Source organism: Coregonus clupeaformis, chromosome 6 (assembly GCF_020615455.1).
Source record: "Coregonus clupeaformis isolate EN_2021a chromosome 6, ASM2061545v1, whole genome shotgun sequence".
Taxonomy (NCBI): Eukaryota; Metazoa; Chordata; class Actinopteri; order Salmoniformes; family Salmonidae; genus Coregonus; species Coregonus clupeaformis.
Genome location: NC_059197.1, coordinates 5,109,115 through 5,131,343, shown reverse-complemented (window position 1 = coordinate 5,131,343; position 22,229 = coordinate 5,109,115). Strand labels below are relative to the sequence as shown.

Genomic DNA, 22,229 nt, shown 5'->3' with positions numbered 1-22,229 from the left:
AGTGACGCCTCAAGCACTGAGATGCAGTGCCTTAGACCACTGCGCCACTCGCCACTCGCCACAAATGGAAGAGGGTTTTCGGGCTCAAAGCAGCAGGCAATCACCATATCACAATTGTAATGTTAAAAAGGGGTTTTGCTTACGATGCAACAAAATGCGGCCACCACATAACAGGTAAAAGAAAACAGAATCATTGATAACCACAAGATGACGCCATCACAACAGTTATAAGGATGCCTCCTGCCATGATGAGGCTACTACTCCACTAGGTGGCCCTCTATAACGTCCAAATTGCAACACAGCACAGAGAGCAAACAGGATGACATTGCAACTTCTCACCAACATGATGTTATTTAAAAATGTAAATCAACAAACAAGGTCAACATAACAAGCAAAAGTATTATAACTATACATGAGATATTTAGAAAATAATTCCTAAAAATGCTAATCTTGCCTATTTCTATGGTAACCTAACCAATGCATTATTTTGTTACCCATATACTCTTGAAAACCATAATGTATAAAATCAATGGTCTATAATTCTATCTATTTGGTTCCTTTAACAATTATCATTCAAATAAACAGTTGGACAACATCTTCAAGCATATTTTAATTTCAGTCAAGTCTCATCAAATATAATAATGATTATATTGCCTGATTTTGTTCACAAAAAAAGGTATATGTAAACTTTGAACAACAACATCCTGGGGTTCAGGGACAGGCAGAATTGGACAGACACTTGATTAAGGGCAGAGCATGGCCTCCAGTGTGCCTCCAGACCTCATAATCTCTGCCAGATTAGAGATGAATGCAGTGGGAGGCATTGGGGTTTGGCCGTGGCATTGCCTACCAACAGCTGTAATTATAACATTGAGATGACTAGGTCTGAAATGCAGTAGGTCAACTGGAATAGAGAGAAGTTGCAGTAATTTGTAACTCTCCTCCATTTCTGTCAGTGCAGAAACAACCAGCCTCCGAGGATATGTGAAGCATTTTGGATAACAGCTGATACTGTTCATGTTACCATGTGATGTATAGGCCTACACTGAGTGTGCATGTTTTTTAATGATAATGTAGAAGCCAAATAGATCACATGGTTCAATACTCTCTCAGCTGAAGTTGTAAGGTAACATGTTTGGAATTAATGGGCTACTAATTGGTTATTAATACAGTACTAATACTATTAATTCATGAAGCTATATCAAATCAGATCTGCTAAGAATCTTGAGTCAGACAGTGGAGGCTCTGTTGGACAGTGGACCTGACTGGAGGCAGTTTGTGTTCAGTTCCTCATGGTCAACCAGGGTTGCAGTGGTGGGGCTGTGCCCTGGTCGATTACCCTGACCCGCTCCGTGTGCACTCATCACTTACAATCATGTCCAGGCTCTCTCCATGGTACACACTGTGGAAAGAGCAGCACCAACTGACGCCCACACTTTACCTGTCTTCGCACATACCCCATTAGGAGTATTGAAAATTCCACATAAAGCGGTTCCCAAATGATTTGGTCCCAAATGACTGCCTAATGATGCTTAGGGACTAGATGCTGATTAGAGAGAATCTGACATGTGGAACTTCTCAGGTTCACACTGTTTCTCAATAGTGACTCACTTTCACACACTGCTCTTTCACCCATGCAAAACCCAAGAAAAGCGTTAAACCAACATTCACTATATGCCTATCTCAATAACAAAATACCAAGGGCCCGGGGACCACAGTCGAATGAGGTGTTCATGGGCCCGACCCTCTCGTGTCCTATTTGTACAGGTGAGATTATAGTATTTGGTGCTGTGCTTCTGCTCTCATCACCCACTTGGTATAATCTATAAATTATATGAATAATATAGCTAGATTAAAACATAGAAATGCTATACACCGGAGAACAGATGTTTATTTTATTTTTCTCACCTTTATTTAACCAGGTAAGACAAGATAAAGCAAAGCAGTGCGATAAAAACAACAACACAGAGTTACATATGGGGTAAAACAAAACATCAAGTCAAAAATACAACAGAAAATATATATACAGTGTGTGCAAATGTAGCAAGTTATGGAGGTAAGGCAATAAATAGGCCATAGTGCAAAATAATTACAATTAGTATTAACACTGGAATGATAGATGTGCAAGAGATGATGTGCAAATAGAGATACTGGGGTACAAATGAGCAAAATAAATAATATGGGGATGAGGTAGTTAGGTGGGCTAATTTCAGATGGGCTGTGTACAGGTGCAGTGTTCTCACAACAATATAAATTACAAGTGGAGGAGAAATCAAATACAAGTGCAGTAGTTGTTTGTTGCTTTGTTTAAGGGTGTCTTCTTCAAACAGGGCCCTGTCGCCCCTGTTGTCAAATGCCCAAGAGATGCTGTCTGCAGTGTCAAGCGATGACAATACAGTACAGAATGTTGCTTGCCAACGTGGTTGACGTGTGGCTCGTGCTGGTAACTGCAGTTCTAACGATGACTGAATGGGGGGATTGTCTCTTTAAGAACATGGGGGAAGGGTGTGTTACTGAGCCTCGGACGCAGTATTTTTCTTGACGTTCTTCCGTCTTGCTCTTGTCATACAGTTTGGGGATGCTGTTGTATGTAGGCAAATGTTACAACTGATAGTAATGTAGGATATCTGCGAGAGTCAAAGATAAATAATTTTTCGGACGTAGAGTATTATTCGACGGCTACTTTTTCGGAAGTAGTCCATCGCGAGCAGAAAGAGAAAGGGCGTAACTGTTCATTTGCCCATGCTCTATCCGCAATTGTCATGTCGTTGAATTGTTTCTTTTGACGGGTAATTCTTAATTAATCAACTATGAAATGTGGGCTGACAATTAGGCTTAAGTCGTTCAGTGTTTTGCCTTGGGAGTGGTTGGTTTTGCGAGCATCATTTGGCACCCCCCCAAAAATACATTTTCCAACGACAGACATCCACCCATGGTCGTGGTACGTGCAGACTACCTGACCTATGTTTTTTGTTTTGCCAATTATTTTTTATCGGATCTATCAAACTGCTCTGTTCCGGACATACACCCACAGTCATCACTGGACAAGTGAGAAGAAACCTATTTTGGGTTAATTTTATTTCCAAAATGAGGCACATCATTGATGCCTTTCTTCACAGGAAGAATCAGCCAAACATTAAGTGGATAGCCTAGTAGTCTATTCAGACAGTTTTCTAGACAATTGTCTGTATACTGTCGTGTTCGGTGCTGCCTTTTTACAATGAAAATTAGTATTGTTTGAGGATACAATTCTGTCACTGCTCTCGAACCTGGGGTTGCCGGTAGGATAGGCGTCTATTGCCTTGGAACACTGGCTAGGCGGTGGAGCGGCCAATGTCGACTGTTATCTTCGGTAGAATATAATCCTGTATATACCTACATACAAACCAAGTAGGCCTTTAGCCTAGTAGAAAGGATACTTCAGGGACAATGTCTTCTCGTGCAGCACTACCTGGGAACGAGCGGAAATCGGACCTCGTAAGTATTTAATACGTTTTACTGTCTTATATAATATTTTGTTGAGGTCTGACTGTCATGTGCATTACACCCTGTAAATGGAACAGTGGCATGTAATCAAGCTAGGTGACATGTCAACGTATTAAAAAACGACAGGAGGATGTATAAAGCCCATACAATAATTATTGATTGCTGGGGGTTGGCTGGCTGTAGCCTATTTGCACTGCTGTTAAAACCATCATTCTTTCACTCTGTACATTTTGTTCAAGTGAACAGAATAACCCATAATATATCCTTTTGAGAGAGCACATGCTGTCCCTAGAAAATCTGGAAATCAATAATGATACATCTATAACACTGACATACCATTATGTAATAATATGTCAATTCAATGTGAAACAGATGTGGTCTAGCTAATGCAGTGGCAGGTTTTATATACGATCTCTCAGGCACATATATGTAACTTTGGTTTCATTGTTTGTTTCACACACTTTTGTATTTATTTTTAGGAATGGTGAAAAGAGCACATTCCGTTAATCATCATCGAAAAGGGGATGTTTGGCTTGAGTCTAGTTTGCTAAGTACAGTATAATTGGTGTAGAATAACAGAGCTTAAAGGGACAAGTAGCTCACCAGTTTCGCACAGACCTTCTGGACGGATGACTGGCATTTAAAGCTAGACATTGATAGTGATCCTCAGCCAGACACTTTTAGAAGTGTGAAAATGTATTTTGATCACAACATTGGACAGGCCCCAGTTTATTTCTTTATTTACATAGACGAACAATAGATAGATAGACAATTATATTAGGCCACGCCCACATAACATTATGTTCTACTGTCTGCAGATTGTTGCTGCTTTTATTTGTTGAACATCCTCTGCTACAATAAATATCCATTCAAATCCTATATCCAAGCAGGCCTCACATTATCATGGCAATGACTTGGTCCTTCCTGGAAGGAGTGGCATGCAAGAGTGACACCCTCAAATGCAGATAGATTCACTACAAATGCATTTGAGTTGAATTGACAAAGCATTATTGACAGGTGGCTACAGTGCATTCGGAAAGTATTCAGACCTCTTGACGTTTTCCACATTTTGTTACATTACAGCCTTATTCTAAAATTGATTAAATTGTATTTTTGTGCCTCGACACAATCCTGTCTCGGAGCTGTACAGACTATTTCTTTGACCTCATGGCTTGGTTTTTGCACTGTCAACTGTGGGACCTTATATAGACAGGTGTGTGCCTTTCCAAATCATGTCCAATCAATTGAATTCCAATCAAGTGACAAGACGAGAGTAAATATTTGATAACATGATTCTCTTAATTACAACCACTTTATGCTCGCTTCGAGGAATACAACACAAGTCTTGTGTTAAAGCCCCTGTTGTTCCGAATGACTGTGTGATCTGCGTGGCTGATGTGAGTCAAACTTTTAAACAGGTTAACACTTGCAAGGCTGCTTGGCCAGACGGAATAACAGGCCATATTCTACAAGCATGCGCAGACCATTTGGCAAGTGTCTTCACGGACATTTTCAATCTGTCCTTGTCCCAGTCTGTAATCCCAACCTGTTTCAAGCTGACCTCCATTGTCTCTGTTCACAAGAGCTCCAAGGTAACCTGCCTAAATGACTATGGCCCTGTAGCACTCACATCTGTAATTATGAAGTGCTTTGAAAGGCAGGTCATTAAGACACCCTGGACCCACTCCCAATTCGCATAGCGCCCCAACAGATCCACAGTTGACGCAATCTCAATTGTACTTCACACTGTCCTCTCCCACCTGGACAAGAGGGGAAATAACTATGTGATAATGTTGTTCATAGACTATAGCTCAGTGTCCAACACCATAGTCCCCTCCAAGCTCATCACCAAGCTGGGGACCCGTGGACTGAACACCTCCCTCTTTAACTGGATCCTGGACTTCCTGACGGGAAGGCCCCAGGTGGTGAGGGTAGGTAACAACACCTCCGCCACGCTGACCCTCAAGACAGGGACCCCTCAAGGGTGCTTAGTCCCCTCCTGTACTCCCTATTCACCCACGACTGCGTGGCCATGCACGATTCCAACACCATCATCGAGTTTGCTGACGACACAACGGTGGTAGGCCTGATCACAGACAGCGATGGGACAGCCTACAGAGAGCACGCCCCCATCTGCATCGGCGGGGCTGTAGTGGAGCGGGTCGAAAGCTTCTAGTTTCTTGGCATCCACATCACTAAGGACTTAACAGGGTACACACACAGTCGTGAAGAGGGCACCACAGCGCCTCTTTCCCCTCAGGAGGCTGAAAAGATTTGCATGGGCTTTCGGATCCTCCAAAGCACTACAGAAGGTGGTGCGGACAGTCCAGTACATCACTGGGGCCAAGCTCCCTGCCATCCAGGACCTCTATATTAGGCGCTGTCCCAAAAAATTCCCAAAGACTCCAGCCCCCCAAGCCATAGACTGTTCACTCTGCTACCATCCAGCAAACGGTACCGGAGCATCGGCTCTCGCACCAACAGGCTCCGAGACAGCTTCTACCCCCAAGCCATAAGACTGCTAAGTAGCCATAAGACTGCTAAACACACACACACACGCGCGCTGACCGACACAACACACACATACATGCACGCACAAACACAACACACACACACACTTTTACACTCATCATACGTTGCTGCTGCTCTGTTCTTTATTTTACTTTTATTATTATCTATCCTGATGCCTACTCACTTTACCCTGCCTTCATGTACATATCCACCTCGTACCTCTGCACATTGATCTGGTACTTGTACTCCCTGTATATAGCTACATTCTTGTGTGTTTTATTCCTCTTGTGTTACAATTTTTATATTTTTTAACTCTGCATTGTTGGGAAGGGCTCGGTAGCAAGCATTTCACGGTTAAGTCTACACCCGTTGTATTCGGGCGCATGTGACTAATAACATTTTATTTTATTTGACTTAAATACTGTCATTGTGGGCATCCCGAGTGGCGCAGCGGTCTAAGGCACAGCATCGCAGTGCTTGAGGCGTCACTACAGACCCGGGTTCGATCCCAGGCTGTGTCACAACCGGCCGTGACCGGGAGTCCCATAGGGCTGTGCACAATTGTCCCAGCGTCATCCGGGTTAGGGGAGTGTTTAGGCCAGGGGGGGCTTTACTTGGCTCATCGCGCTCTAGCGACTCCTAATGGCGGGTCGGGCGCCTGCAGGCTGACTTCGGTCATCAGTTGAACAGTGTTTCCTCCGTCACATTGGTGCGGCTGGCTTCCGGGTTAAGCGGGCGGGTGTTAAGAAGCGTGGTTTGGCGGGTCATGTTTCGGAGACGCATGACTCTGCCTTCAACTCTCCCGAGCCCGTTGGGGAGTTGCAGCAATGAGACAAGATCATAATTGGATCGCAATTGGATATCACGAAATTGGGGAGAAAATTAAATAAATACTGTCATTGTGACACTGTTAAACTTGATTATATTTACAGCATAGATAATCAAATGAACACCTAATGTTTTTGATATGGTCACTGAAAGTAGTCAATGTTTCTACTCAGACAATACTATACTATTCTATCCCCAAATTATAATCTTAAAATTCCAATGCAGATGTTTTTAATCTCAATATCAAATCATTTCTGGGTAACAATTAAGTACCTTACTGTGATTGTTTTCAATTAAAATGTTCAAAAAGAAACACGAATAGCTTCTTAGCAAAGAGCAATTTCTCAAGCAAGAATTTAGCTTGAACTGTCTGTGAGTGGTCTGAGTGGGGAGAGGAGAACTGAAAATGAGCTCTTATTGGCAGAGACTTTTGGAACTCTCTCTCTTATTGGTCTATTAACTAATTTACCAGGCAGGCCAAAACTCCATTCCACCAAAACAGGCTGACATTTTAGACGGCCTTTTCGAACAGCTCTTACACGAAAAGGGCATTATCATCATTTTCACAATATTATTCCAACCGCATAGTGTGGAGATATATATAAACACAGGAAAATCATTTTTTTTGCTGCACTGGCCCTTTAACCAAAAACCCATGTTGGTGGTCCTTTATGTGACAGAAATGTTGCAGGCAAGGGATCGAAATGATTGACCTGCTCTTGGAGTCAACTGGGTCACACGCTCCTACTTGTTTGAAATCTCTCCATGGAAACCCAGGGGTCTTTCGCTTCCCAGTCCATTTTCCGCCCAGTTTGAGATCTATAAGAGCGTCTGCTAAATGACTAAAATGTCAAATGTATGCTGAGTGAAAATGTGGTGGTGTAACACGGGAAAGCTCACACTGGTCTCCTCCTATCACGTTGGTCGCGCCGTACCTCCCAGAAGGCCCCGTCTGTAATTACAATTATTTTAGATTGTATCGTCTTCCTCAGTCTCGTTCCTTCGGACAGCCTAGGGGTGTGTGGGAGAGTGAAAACATTTTGCATGGAGGTTAACGTAGTGTATCAGGATGTGTGCACAGTAGGGTAGGACAGGGCTTCGATATGTTTAAGATTTTGGTAAATCATTGGTAACAACAAACCAGACCTGTGAGGCTGTTGGCCTAAAATAAGGAATTTCTTGAACAGGGCTGAGGGTAGCATATTTGGCTCAGTAAACAGTTGATACAACCACTATTTTCAATATTCACATTCGTTTTGCTGCTAGAATTGATAATAGATCTACACAGTGAAATAGATTACTGACCAGAAGATTACATGATGTTCAAACTCCAGGTGGGGTTTCACTTGTGTTGTGCCCTTGTGTAAGACATCTGCCTATATCCTTGTACATCAATCTGTGTAAGCCTAATCAATGTAATTCCATGTCTGTACAACAAAGGAATTTGGTATGTAGGGCAGGCTAATGATGCTTATTCAATGGAATATTATCTCCCGATCATCATAATTTAAGTAATAAACCTAACAACACACATGGTGGTACACATTAGTCATCCAGATTTGAGATTTGCACAATCGCACTTGCTTCGCACCTCCCGCTCCAGCACGTCCCAGGGATCCAAGTCGTTATGAGTCAGGCCACTAATGCGGTCTGCGCTGGTACAGTTTCGCACCCCTTTGCATTATGACATCCTCTGTATGCCCCTCTTCTCTTGCTTCTATCAGCACCATCTGGTAGAGGGACCATTACGTTCACTCTCCAGTTGCCCAGCCAGTCCTATGAATTGAGCCCATATAGGCCTAGTTTCCAAATCCCCGTTTCTGTTATTTTGATCAGTACCTTTTACTTCCCTCTATACATTTCTTATCCAGCTCAGCTTGCAAGTTCAGCCCATATACAAAGAACCCTCCATATTGTGAACAAACTCTTAGTCATTCATTTTGCATATAAACTTTTTGTTTTATTTACCTGTCAATAGTTTATGTCCCCTTTGCAAATAATTCACAAGCCTGTATAATGCAACCACTTTAAACATTATTAAAGTGGCTAGTGTTCCATTTCTTAAAGTGGCCAGTGATTTATAGTCTATGTCTATAGGCAGCAGCCTCTAATGTGCTAGTGATGGCTGTTTAACAGTCTGATGGCCTTGAGATAGAAGCTATTTTTCAGTCTCTCGATCCCAGCTTTGAGGCACCTGTACTGACATCGCCTTCTGGATGATAACAGTTGGATATAAAAGATTGTAAAAACACCAGGAAATCAGCTCCAAGTGATTTTAATTTTGTGAATCTGTTCCCAAGTATTCCTACGCATAATAGAGAGACATACAGTGCATTCGGAAAAGTATTCAGACCCCTTCACTTTTTCCACGTTACGTTAGTCTTATTCTAAAATGGATAAAATGTTTACAAATCCTCATCAATCTACACACAAAGCAAAAAGCTATTTATAAAAAAACTAAACTTAAATATGACATTTACATAAGTATTCAGACCCTTTGCTCAGTACTTTGTTGAAGCACCTTTGGCAGCGATTACAGCCTCGAGTCTTCTTGGGTATGACGCTACAAGCTTGGCACACCTGTATTTGGGGAGTTTCTCCCATTCTTCTCTGCAGATCCTCTCAAGCTCTGTCAGGTTGGATTGGGAGCGTCGCTGCACAGTTATTTTCAAGTCTCTCTAGCGATGTTAGACCGGGTTCAAGTCCGTGCTCTGGCTGGGCCACTCAAGGACATTCAGAGACTTGTCCCGAAGCAGCTCCTGCGTTGTCTTGGCTGTGTGCTTAGAGTCGTTGTCCTGTTGGAAGGTGAACCTTTGCCCCAGTCTGAGGTCCTGAGCGCTCTGTACTGTCCGTTCATTTTTCCCTCGATCCTGACTAGTCTCCCAGTCCCTGCCGCTGAAAAACCTCCCCACAGCGTGATGCTGCCACCACCATGCTTCCCCGTAGGGATGGTGCCAGGTTTCCTCCAGACGTGACGCTTGGCATTCAGAACAAAAAGTTCAATCTTGGTTTCATCAGACCAGAGAATCTTGTTTCTCATGGTCTGAGAGTCCTTTAGGTGCCTTTTGGCAAACTCCAAGCGGGCTGTCATGTGCCTTTTACTGAGGAGTGGCTTCCGTTCTACGGAGATGGTTGTCCTTCTGGAAGTTTCTCCCATCTCCTAGAGGAACTCTAGAGTTCTGTCAGAGTGACCATCGGGTTCTTGGCCACCTCCTTGACCAAGAACCTTCTCCCCCGATTGCTCAGTTTGGCCGGGCGGCCAGCTCTAGGAAGAGTCTTTGTGGTTCCAAACTTCTTCCATTTAAGAATGATGGAGGCCACTGTTCTTGGGGACCTTCAACACTGCAGAAATGTTTTGGTACCCTTCCCCAGATCTGTGCCTTGACACAATCCTGTCTCGGAGCACTACGGACAATTCCTTCGACCTCATGGCTCGGATTTTGCTCTGACATGCACTGTCAATTGTGGGACCTTATAGAGACAGGTGTGTGCCTTTCCATATCATCTCCAATCAATTGAATTGACCACAGGTGGTCTCCAATCAAGTTGTAGAAACATCTCACGGATGATCAATGGAAACAAGATGCACCTGAGCTCAATTTCGAGTCTCATAGCAAAGGGTCTGAATACTTATGTAAATAAGGTATTTCTGTTTTTTATTTGTAATAAATGTGCAAAAATGTCTAAACCTGTTTTCGCTTTGTCATTATGGGGTATTGTGTGTGGATTGATGAGAAAAACATTTATTTAATACATTTTAGAATAAGGCTGTAACGTAACAAAGTGGAAAAAGTCAAGGGGTCTGAATACTTTCCGAATGTGCTGTATATGATCGTATACAAATAATAATAATAAATCATACTTTTTTGGATTTATATATCACTTTTCTACCAACTGAGGTACTCAAAGTGCTTTACATAGTAGGGGGAAATGTGTAGCACCAGTGATGCACGCCAACCATTTTTGTGCCAGAACGCTCACCACACATCAGCTATCAGGTGAGGAGTGAGGTATGCCAATTAGGAATGAGGGGGATGATTAGGTGGCCATGAATTTAGTCATGACACCGGGGTGACAACCCCTAATATTACAATAAGCGCCATTGGATTTTGAATGACCACAGAGAGTCAGGACACCTGTTTTAACGTCCCATCCGAAAGACGGCACCCTACGGAGGACAATGTTCCCAAATGTAATCAAGGTTTGAAATGATTATGTTTTAATCAAATAGTCTATCTGTTTAGGCTTCTTGTGATCAATTTGCAGTCAAAAAAGATTAGTTTTATTATGTTCCGGCCCCCTGACCATCCGCTCCCTGCAGTAGATGGTAGAGTCATGAGTCCTAGTTTCATTTCATGCCTAGTTTCATAAAACAAATTAAAGTGGACTCATAGAATGTGGTACATTAGCCTAGCCAGTTTCACTGCACTGTACTGCTCATCCTCCCCTGGCCTCGACGTGGCAGTTAATGACACTATATCTCTGCCCTTAGTCCTGCTTCTTAGCCCCAGCAGACCCTTTGGAGCCATTCACTACTTTTTAATCTTTGCTTGAGTTGCCCATGGGCCATCTGCCTTGTTCATGGATGAAACTAAGCGAGGTCCTGTACACAAGTTTGGGTGTTCAGCAGAAGGTCAGATAGGCATGTGTTCCATGTGCCTCCTGTGTGGGGTTATGACCAGAGCAACCATGTGCCTCCTGTGTGGGGTTATGACCAGAGCACATTGCAAAAGCTGAGCGATATGGTAGGCTTACAGTGATAGGCCTGTCTAGTGAAAGCATTTTGTTTTGTTCTGGTTTCACACTTTGCACACTGTAGTAAAATGAACTTGCCTATTGAAGGCTAATGGCCCTGTCTCTCTGTGCCAGTGCTCCTGTGTTCTTACTGGTGTTTAGGCTGTTTCATATGGCAGTGCTGTATAGATGAACTGTGTAGGCTGTGCAGTGCACTGTAAGTGGCTTTGGATAAGAGCATCAGTTAAATTCATTTCAGGCTTCTAAGAGGCATCGATTAGAGAACCTGACTGAGAACTTGTGTGTCGTATGTGTGTGAAACCAGAGAGCCATGGCGCCCTTTTTCTGTGTCCACTAGCGGATGAGAGAAAGAGAGGGGGATACCCGACACAGGGAGAAATAAAGCAACCAAAATAAGCAGTAGTGCTTGCTGGTGGAGTTCAGTTCTCTGTTTTCATCTGCCTCTGTTGATGTGTGTTTGTGTGCACTAGCACGTGCCTATGAGTGTGGGGGATTATTAGACCTGTTGCAATGAAAAATGTACTTAAAAGGAAGGAGGGAGTCTGTCCCGTCATTCTTAATTAATGGGTTAAATGACAGTGAGTGCAACTCCCCAAACCTGTTATTAATACAACATGACCAGATTTGTATCTGTTATTCGCTTAGTTTGTATAGAGGCTTATCCTATGAGAGATGGAACATTTCCTGCTTTGAAAGCGAGATACTGTCTGTGTCTGTCTGTTTGTGTGTAAGGCCATTTTGTTTTGAAATTATTTGTTGAAGAAGTACTGAACGTGAAAGCTTCAGGCACTCCTCAGAGGTAGATTGTTAAGTTACTCAAGTTTGACCATCATTCTCTTCTGCTCTTCATACAAATACTTTTAGGAAAGACTTCTCACCTCTTCGGGTACTGAGATATACTTAGGATTGAATGATCCTGATGATAGCTTTAGGGGTTCTTCTTCTAGCATTGTATTTGTTAGGGTCCAAGCCCTGAGGGGATGGACCTTTCCTGCTGTAGTGTTCTCTCCATTAGCATATTGTCTTTACATTTCAAGGTTTTGTTTGACGCCAAGGTGAGACTTGTGCTGTGTCTCTAGTGTTCAGAAGCCATTATCCCCAGTGGCTTCTCAGCTGTGTTGCTCATGGTTCTGGTAAAAACCCAGTGGTAGTTTACCGACTGGACTGACTGAGGAGAGTTCATTCAGTCATGCTGTAGAATTCACTGGCAGGCAGCTGAGCAGACTGTCTGGGACTCCCAAAGAATAGAGGATGTTAGGTCATTGCTGCAAACTAATCTGCCCTCAACCAACACAACGGGATTTGCCAAAAGATCAGTCAACGCTCTGGATTAACAGAAAAACAAGTTTTATGTGAAAATGTACTGAAATGTAACTGCTGTAGAACTAGAAGTTATTGAAGGGGATTGATACTGGCAGAAGAAACTACAGTTTACCAGCTCAGAGTCTGACCTCTGCACGACATAGCAACATATCTGTCTGAATGTAGCTAGTAGCTTGGTGCCAATGAATAAAGTAGCCTAATGTTGGTTCTATTGGGATAATATGTTTTGGATGCTGTCATATTCACACTGTTTTTTACCAAGCTGGATTTCCTTGTCAGCCAGTCCAGGAAACACTGCACAGTTGTGAGACGTGACAGCGTGGCATGTCACCGTGCTCTTCAGGACAGTAAGTGACGCTGGCTAGGGTCACAACTTCCTTGACAAAATCTGTATATCAGGCATTTATGAACAAAGACATTACAACTATCCACATTTGTAAGAGGGACATAGATTTTGTCATTGGTAACACATCATATACCATCATATTTTTATTGAGGCTACAGTGAAATTATACTTTATGGACATATCCAGCCTGAAACACTGTCATCACAGGCAGAGAGAGGAAGTCTGAGAGGGGGTTATGGGGCAGAGGGCATTGTGCAAAGACGGGATGTGTGGTGGCGGGATGGTGTAACCCTGACCCATCCTCAACCCTCCCCAGCCCCATCACACAAACCGCACAGCACAGCTTAGCAGGATGCCTCCTATTGTTTTGTCATGCCGCACACTAGTCATGTGATCAGAGGCAAACGTAGACACGAACCGCTCCCACGCACTGTCCAGCCTTAATCAAAGACAGAAGTGGTTCACATTTGTCTACAGTGGAACGCCCACAGATGGTACAGATGTTAGGATTCATGCTTACCTATGCTACAGGATTTATTGGCCTGTATACATGACTTGTAGGTTGCCATACAGACCTAATATTTCAAGGCTGGCTTCACCTTGCCCTGTGATGCACAGGAAACTGGTTTGACCCTGCAGGACCTTCCATTTATTTCAGCTGGTTGAATGTTATTTTGTGAAACATTTTAGATTCTATGCATTCCCTATTGTTTACACTCAAACTGATCTAATCTCTTACACTTGATTAGGTCTGGCCTTCACCCTCCAGGGTTGTCATGGCCCACACAGAACATTATTGTAGCAACAAAGAAGTAAAGATCACAGGCATATAGTCGCTTGTTTTTTGTTGTTGAAGGTTTTTATTGACGTGCTGTTCAGTTTCACCTCCAAGACCTGTCTGTGACCCTGCTCTGTTGGACTGCTACACTGCTACAACACGCCTTCTGTATTGTTTCATTAGAAGAGGTGTGGTTTGAAACAACAGAGAGTTTGGTTTTAAGAAAGCAGAGCAGAAGCACTCTGAAGGGTGACCTGTCTTGGAGAATTATCATTGTATCCCCCGCGGCCCTACCCCGGTATGTCTCTCTAGTCTGTCTATGTATGTATCAGCGACTCCATCTCGTACCCCTCCCTCTGCCCTCAGCCTTCATCCCTCTATCTGAATACGTCGTCGTGGCAATCGGACGGAGAGAGAGAATCGATGGGCTCTCCTTGAAAGGGTCAAATGGAAAGGGGTTGGGGGAGAAGAGAAACCCAGATTGTGAGGTTGGCTGAAAATGAGAGAAAGATACCAACACTAGACACAAGGGGGTCGGGGTCAGGTGTGGAGAGGAGAGTAGAGGGAGATGAAGGGGAGGGGGCTAGCTGAGGGCTTGTCACACCCAGTGGGATGGGGATGCAGGCAGGGACATAGGGGCTCGGTCGGAGGCGATGCCCAATAGGAGGTCTCCTCCTTCCTGTGGGAGCGAACGAGCGAGGGACACGACATGGGAACAGGTGGATGAGAGGAGTGATGAACCAGACTGCGGCAGGGCGTGGGAGGGAGGGAGGGAGGGAGGGGGATGGGGAGGGGTTGAAAGGACTCTGCCAAGAGTAGTCTGATGCAGCACCAAATGCTCTTTCGCCTGATGTGCTGATCCGGGGTTAAGGCTTGTGCGCTTGCGTGTGCATTGCACATTTATGATAGTGTAGTGTGTGTGTGTGTGCGTGTGTGTGAGTTGGTGTCTCTGCGTGTGTGTTTTAAAGAAAGACAGTCCGTCTCAGTCAGGCAGCGGGATCTCTCCTGGGAGTTAGTGTGCACTATTCTGTCTGAAGGTTATACACTATGCTTTATTATACACTATGCATACACATGGCTGTGGTCTGAAGCTGGGAACTGGGTGTGCTTACGGTTGGTTACTGATGAGATCGTGAGCCTCACCCCGCCTGCATCTGTCTTTTCAATCTCACTGTCTATCTCTCTGGGTGCATTCGAATAGTTATTTGAGGCAAATTAAAGTTCCTAATGCCTTAAGTGACCTGGAAAACCGCTTTCAAATGTATTGAATGAACAACAGAAGGATGCTCTATCAGTCCTTACCTACCTTTCTTTTGCCAAGGATGTAGAGGAGTATTCTTTGCGGAAGCGTTGTTGATTAATGTTCACATAACTCCGCCTAAAGATAATGACGTGGTTTGACAGGTTAAACTAATTTGTGGATGTTCTCTCAAGCATTGGCTTAACACAATTTAAATACCACAAAATCATCATTATCTTAATTATTGTGAGTTCCTAAATAAATATGGGTAAATAAATCCTTAATGTTTCTTCATTCATGCTTTATATTTCAGTTCAGTGACATCGGAGTGAGCATGGCGTAAATGAGGATGGTTAGATTCATTCAAACGCTATCCTCTTCTCACTTTTCCTCAGTGACTTTTCTTCCCCTCTTTACCTTGAACACTGTGATCTTTTCAAAGGAGGTCAAGGTAAAGTCACTAGGAAAGGAAACCATCCGAATGCACCCTCTCTCCTGCCCTATTCCATTAGGGGCCCCACATGTCCCTTCCATCACCACACCTCGCCTAAATTATTCAGTTGATTAAAAATATTGTAACCCTGTCCCTCCACTTCTCCCTTCCCTCCTCCCTCTATTTGTCTTAATGCTCCTGTGTTGGCACTGTATCATGAGGTCATTAGTGACACTACATTGTGAAGTGTAACTTCTCTGAAATGACACTGTTGCTTCAGGGACACCGTGCTATGACTCTTATCCAAACTATTCTCAAAACATCAATAGGGATTTGAAATTATTCAACCAAATGCTGTTATAGATAGTGTTATCCAAACTCTCAGTTTATGCTTTGTTGACTTGGAACATGCTGCGATGGGTAACCCAACGAGCCAGGGCACCGTGTAGGAGGAATGTTGAGCCGTCATGTCGCGATGGCGTGCGAACGCAGCTCCGCGTACGCTACAGTGTGGTGTCGGGCATTCCAGAGCAGATCGATTAGGAGATGCCGAGTTGCACAACACCACCCGTCTCTATTTCATGACCTCAGAGGAGCATGCATGTGAAGAATGCCAGCAATGTGGGGTGGAATGAGATTAGCTGCCTTCCTTGGCTTCCATAGGCCTCATGAGCCACTGCTAACCCATATGTGTTAATGTGTTAGCCTGTTAGCTAGCTTGGCGCTGCTCAGTATTTACTATCAGCCCAATAGCTTTCTCTAATAGCATTAACAGGTTATTCACAACAGACCCTGATGAATTACTCATGGCCACTCGACACTCAACATTAACAATTCCATTACACAAAGCCCTCTATAAATGTTGCCTTTGGTAGTTTCAGACCTGTAGACATTTGCGGGTTCTAGATCACCAGAGTTTCTTAGCTGATGTCTGCTTAAATCACTTTGTATGTGTTCTAGAATCATCTATTGGCCGAGAATGTGATTTCACGCCATTGATGTCAAGATGCGATGCAGCTAGATGGTTTTGCATTTTGTTTATGACCCCTTTCTCTTTTCCCAGCATACCTCTCTCTCGACGAGCCGCTCGGAGAAGAGCACCGGTTGGTCAAGCAGATCATTCGGAGCACGATGCCGGAACTCTATCGCCTCGTGTTCGGACGAGCAGCCGCACATCGGCAACTACCGTCTGCTCAAGACCATCGGCAAGGGCAACTTCGCCAAGGTCAAGCTGGCCAGGCACATCTTGACGGGCAAAGAGGTGAGACTGGACTGGGCAGGAGGTGTGGATGGGCTAGACTGAGGGGTGAGACTGGGGTAGAGAAGTGGGGACTTGACTGAAGAATAGGGTTAGGCTGGTAGGAATAGTGCACATGGCCAATGAGGTTTGTAATAGGCCATTTGACAGGTTGGTTGAGGTGAGAGCATGGAACATATGGGAGGGATGGATGGTAGTTGTAGTTTTAGAGATGATCCTTACATTTTGGACAGAACAAGACTGGGTTTGTTCTTCTAGTCTGTCATGACTTTTAAGGCCTGTGTAGTTGTAAACATAATGTAACGTTAGCCCATAAAGTCATGACCCACATTTTTAGGTGCATAATTCCACAGGATTGTTATCAAGTTAACCTAATGACATGGAATGGGATCATGTGGAGTGCAGTGTGTAGTGAACCATATACATTTATAGTCCTAGTCTCACTCACGCTTTGACCGAGACAAACCACGCTGTTAAGTCACTTATTGGGCCTTATGGCTTGTTGGTTTGTTTTGGGGTTTGAGCTGTGGGATCTATTAAAATGCCCTTTCATATGTCACTGTTTTGATATCACTGATCGTAATCATTTGTCTCTCGCCGTTTCAGGTTGCAATAAAGATCATTGACAAAAACCAGCTCAACCCGACCAGCCTACAGAAGGTGAGTGCAGTTGTGAGCGTGTCATGAGAAACAGTTTGGAGATGCAACGATTAAAAGTCTTGTCGGGCAACGAGGCCGAACAAAGCATGCGACGGTCACACAGTTTTACAAGACACAAACAGCATCAAGAGAACCATTCTCATGTCATTTGAGATAATGATGGTTAGGAGCAGAATTTATCAGCTTGAATGTAACTTTCCGAACGTCATGGTTTTTGTTTTGATATTGACTATGTTATGCTGACCTGCACTCTGTCTACACTCTCTCCCTACACAGCTGATAACTTGCTCAACACCTAGGCTAGTATCTAGGCTAAACAACTAGGCTAATATCAATATACCGTGACAGGAAGTGGACTCCTGTGTGCTTGTTTTGGTGGACGTTTGGCCAGTGAGATTACGTGATGATACAATGGCCTAACCTTTGACCTCGTTCTACTGGTCTCAGAAGCTTATAGTGTCTGGGATGTTTTGATGGTTTTGCTGCGGTCCTTGTTATCCAGAATCCTTGGGGCGTTCCTACCCCATTTTAAGTTGAAATTTAAAATGGTTAAGATTATGGTTAGAGTAAGGCAGGGTTTCCCAAACTCGGTCCTCTGGACCACAAGGGGTGCACGTTTTGGTTTTTGCCCTAGCACTACACAGCTGATTAAAATAATCAACTAATCATCAAGCTTTGATCATTTGAATCAGCTGCGTAGTGTTAGGGCAAAAACTAAAATGTGCACCCCTTGTGGTCCCGAGGACCGAGTTTGGTAAACACTGGGGTAGGGGTTAAGGTTAGGGTCAGGGTTTAGGGTAGGGACGTCCCAAGGATCCCGGATAGCAGTAACAATTTTGCTGCACACATACCAGTGATTTCAGGGCCATTTAAAGGGGAAGTTCAGGATTTTACAACTTCATTTTAGATGGTACCTCACCCTGAAAGTAGTCTATTTCTCAGATACAGGAGAAACTGTAATCCATTAGGGATGTAGCGATTCACACACGGCACCTTCAGTATTCAAATGCTAAAATGGCTTGCGTGATATTAGGCTTATCTATGCACTGTTTCAAGTGGTGTTTAACCGGAATAAAAGTAATATACCGGAGATACAACTCTCCTCTGGTTATACCTGCTGAACGGGGCGTACAATAGATTTTATTTTGATTCTTCAGGTTCACAATCAGCAATAGTTTTGGTAGTTTTGCTTTAAACGATCAGTGTATATGGTAATCTTTTTGATATACACACTAAAGTTGATAATTTCATAACGAGGAAAGCAATCACATGTGCGAGGCGTACTGCATGACCGAAGCGAGAGGAGAAGAGAATATCACTCCATAAAAACTTCCAAAAGGTTAAAAAACCATTCAATTTTGAGTTGGGGGTGAAATCCAAAGTTGTGCTATATATTCAATGGCTAATTCATAGCTAATTTGTAAACAATGAATATTGATACATTTTTAGCTCAAACACTTAATCTGCAAAAATGACAAGTTAATTAGTGGGTGATGGTGATTTCAGAACCACAAAAAACAGACTACATTGCCCCCCCATAATCTGATAGTGGTAGTGGGGTGGTAGATGCCTAGTTTCCCTTATGGCTCTGCTCAGGAGTCTACATAGTACACTACCTGTCAAAAGTTTTAGAACACCTGCTCATTCAAGGGTTTATCTTTATTTTTACTATTTTCTACATTGTAGAATAATAGTGAAGACATCAAAACTATGAAATAAAACATATGGAATCATGTAGTAACCAAAAAAGTGTTAAACAAATCAAAATATATTTATATTTGAGATTCTTCAAATAGTCACCCTTTGCCTTGATGACAGCTTTGCACACTCTTGGCATTCTCTCAACCAGCTTCATGAGGTAGTCACATGGAATGCATTTCAATTAACAGGTGTGCCTTCTTAAAAGTTAATTTGTGGAATTTCTTTCCTTCTTAATGCGTTTGAGCTAATCAGTTGTGTTGTGACAATGTGGGGGGGTATACAGAAGCCCTATTTGGTAAAAGACCAAGTCCATATTATGGAAAGAACAGCTCAAATAAGCAAAGAGAAACGACAGTCCATCATTACTTTAAGACATGAAGGTCAGTCAATACGGAACATTTCAAGAACTTTGAACGTTTCTTCAAGTGCAGTCGCAAAAACCATCAAGCGCTATGATGAAACTGGCTCTCATGAGGACCGCCACAGGAATGGAAGACCCAGAGGTACCTCTGCTGCAGAGGAAAAGTTCATTAGAGTTACCAGCCTCAGAAATTGCAGCCCAAAGAAATGATTCACAGAGTAACACACATTTCAACATCAACTTTTCAGAGGAAACTGTGTGAATCAGGCCTTTATGGTCGAATTACTGCAAAAGAAACACTACTGAAGGACACAAATAATAAGAAGAGACCTGCTTGGGCCAAGAAACACGAGCAATGGACATTAGACCAGTGGAAATTTGTGCTTTGGTCTGGAGTCCAAATTGGAGATTTTTGGTTCCAACCGCCGTGTCTTTGTTTGATGCGGTGTGGGTGAACGGATGATCTCCGCATGTGTATTTCCCACTGTAAAGCATGGAGGAGGAGGTGTTATTGTGTGAAGGAACTTTGCTGGTGACACTGTCTGTGATTTATTTAGAATTCAAGGCACACTTAACCAGCATGGCTACTACAGCATTCTGCAGTGATATGCCATCCCATCTGGTTTGGGCGTAGTGGGACTATCATTTGTTTTTCAACAGGACAATGACCCAACACACCTCCAGGCTGTGTAAAGGCTATTTTACCAAGAAGGAGAGTGATGGAGTGCTGCATCAGATGACCTGGCCTCCACAATCCCCCGACATCAACCCAATTGAGATGGTTTGGGATGAGTTGGACCGCAGAGTGAAGGAAAAGCAGTCAACAAGTGCTCAGCATATGTGGGAACTCCTTCAAGACTGTTGGAAAAGCATTCCAGGTGAAGCTGGTTGAGAGAATGCCAAGAGTGTGCAAAGCTGTCATCAAGGCAAAGGGTGGCTATTTGAAGAATCTCAAATATAAAATATATTTTTATTTGTTTAACACTTTTTTGGTTACTACATGATTCCATATGTGTTATTTCATAGTTTTGATGTCTTCATCAGTATTCTACAATGTAGAATATAGAAAAATCATTGAATGAGTAGGTGTTCTAAAACTTTTGACCGGTAGTGTACATACACCATAGACTTACATCATTTACACACACACACACACACACACACACACCAAACACACACATACGTTCTCTAATCACACCAAATCACACCAAATAGTTTCAAACTAAAACAAATTGTTCCTGTATCGTATCGGAGTCCATATATCTAGATACGTATCGAATCGTCTTGAAAGGGAAATATGCACATCCCTATAATCCATAGTTCTGTTTTCTCTAAACAGCCATTACTAACTTTAGCCACCACCAGCTAAAAATCAATGGGAGTGATGGGGGTAATGATTTTGGAACATTGACAACTATGCAATGATAATGTTGCTGTCCATAGGCCTACATGAGAGACAAATGTAGAACTGTGCTGCTGCTGTATCATGTGTTGCCCCTCAGTGGAACTAAGTGGATTTCTATTTAAGCATGGAGCGATGCGCATAACTGTCCAGTGTGGTCAGAGTTCATGGGCAGACGGAGCCTATGTATGTATAGATACATTGCATAGCTGTAATCAGATTAGTATGCTGGCCCGACTTCGTATGACTGTAGTAGGCTTTCTTCAGACAAAACCAATGGAGGACAGAGACATGTATTGAATTGTGTATGTATGCCCCTCCTCATTTTGAGGCAATTGATCAGCAGGCTTGAGCTTGGTTTGACCACACATACACAGGCTTATTCCCATTGTGCGTCCCTTTCGTACCCTATTCACTATTTGGTGCACTATATAGGGAATAGGTTGCCATTTGAGACGGAACCCTAGTCACCCATCATAATCTGTCCACTTGCTACTGAGAGGTTCCATACGTGCTGATGATGGCTCCTCTAGAGACCGCTGTAGGCTTTGTATGAGCATGGTGACGCATTCACACCTCCCATGTGAGAATTGATGCAGATGACATCACACTCATTCTTCCCTGTTGCTAGGCGAACATGTTTTGATCAACCATCTTCTCACAGGCATCTGATGAGGTGATCTTTGTCCGGTGCACATATTCGGATCAAACCGTCATCTGCTGAACAAACTTTAGCCTCGTTGTGCTGCCACCCTGTCAGCACAACAGGAGAAGGCTCTTACTTAGGACAATCAAATCAATATAAAACACACAGCTATTGATTGTGGCTCTGTTTAAGGTATTATTTGTCTGTCGCGGATACAGATATGGCTGGCACCAGCCACTGCAAATTATACTATTCACAATTAGTTAGCTAGTATCGCTTTGCAGACATCCTGTTAAGTAAACATATTCGTAGACCTTTTGTTATTGCTTGCAAGAAACTCCCATCTCAAGTTTTCAGTGATGAAGTGGCCACCATAGAGTTAAAGGGGCGATCTCGATTGGTACGTCCATTTTGGACTTTTAAAGTAATGATATAGCCATTGATTCTTGAAGAATATAACTTATATAACTGGTCCAGACTGCGTCCCAAATGGCTCCCTAT

General features: G+C 43.3%; 1 protein-coding gene across 8 annotated transcripts in view; it reads left to right on the top strand.

Moving 5' to 3' along the window:
* The first annotated feature begins 2,505 nt into the window (after positions 1-2,505).
* The window catches only part of LOC121567538 (MAP/microtubule affinity-regulating kinase 4-like), a 50,769-nt gene continuing 31,045 nt past the window's right edge, over positions 2,506-22,229 (top strand). For all 8 annotated transcript variants that reach the window (XM_045217581.1, XM_045217577.1, XM_045217576.1 and 5 more), the window contains exons 1-3: positions 2,506-3,477; positions 16,764-16,961; positions 17,565-17,618. In XM_045217581.1, the coding sequence (XP_045073516.1) occupies positions 3,430-3,477; positions 16,764-16,961; positions 17,565-17,618 (300 nt within the window). In that variant the 5' untranslated portion in view covers positions 2,506-3,429. The remainder of the gene's footprint in view (positions 3,478-16,763; positions 16,962-17,564; positions 17,619-22,229) is intronic.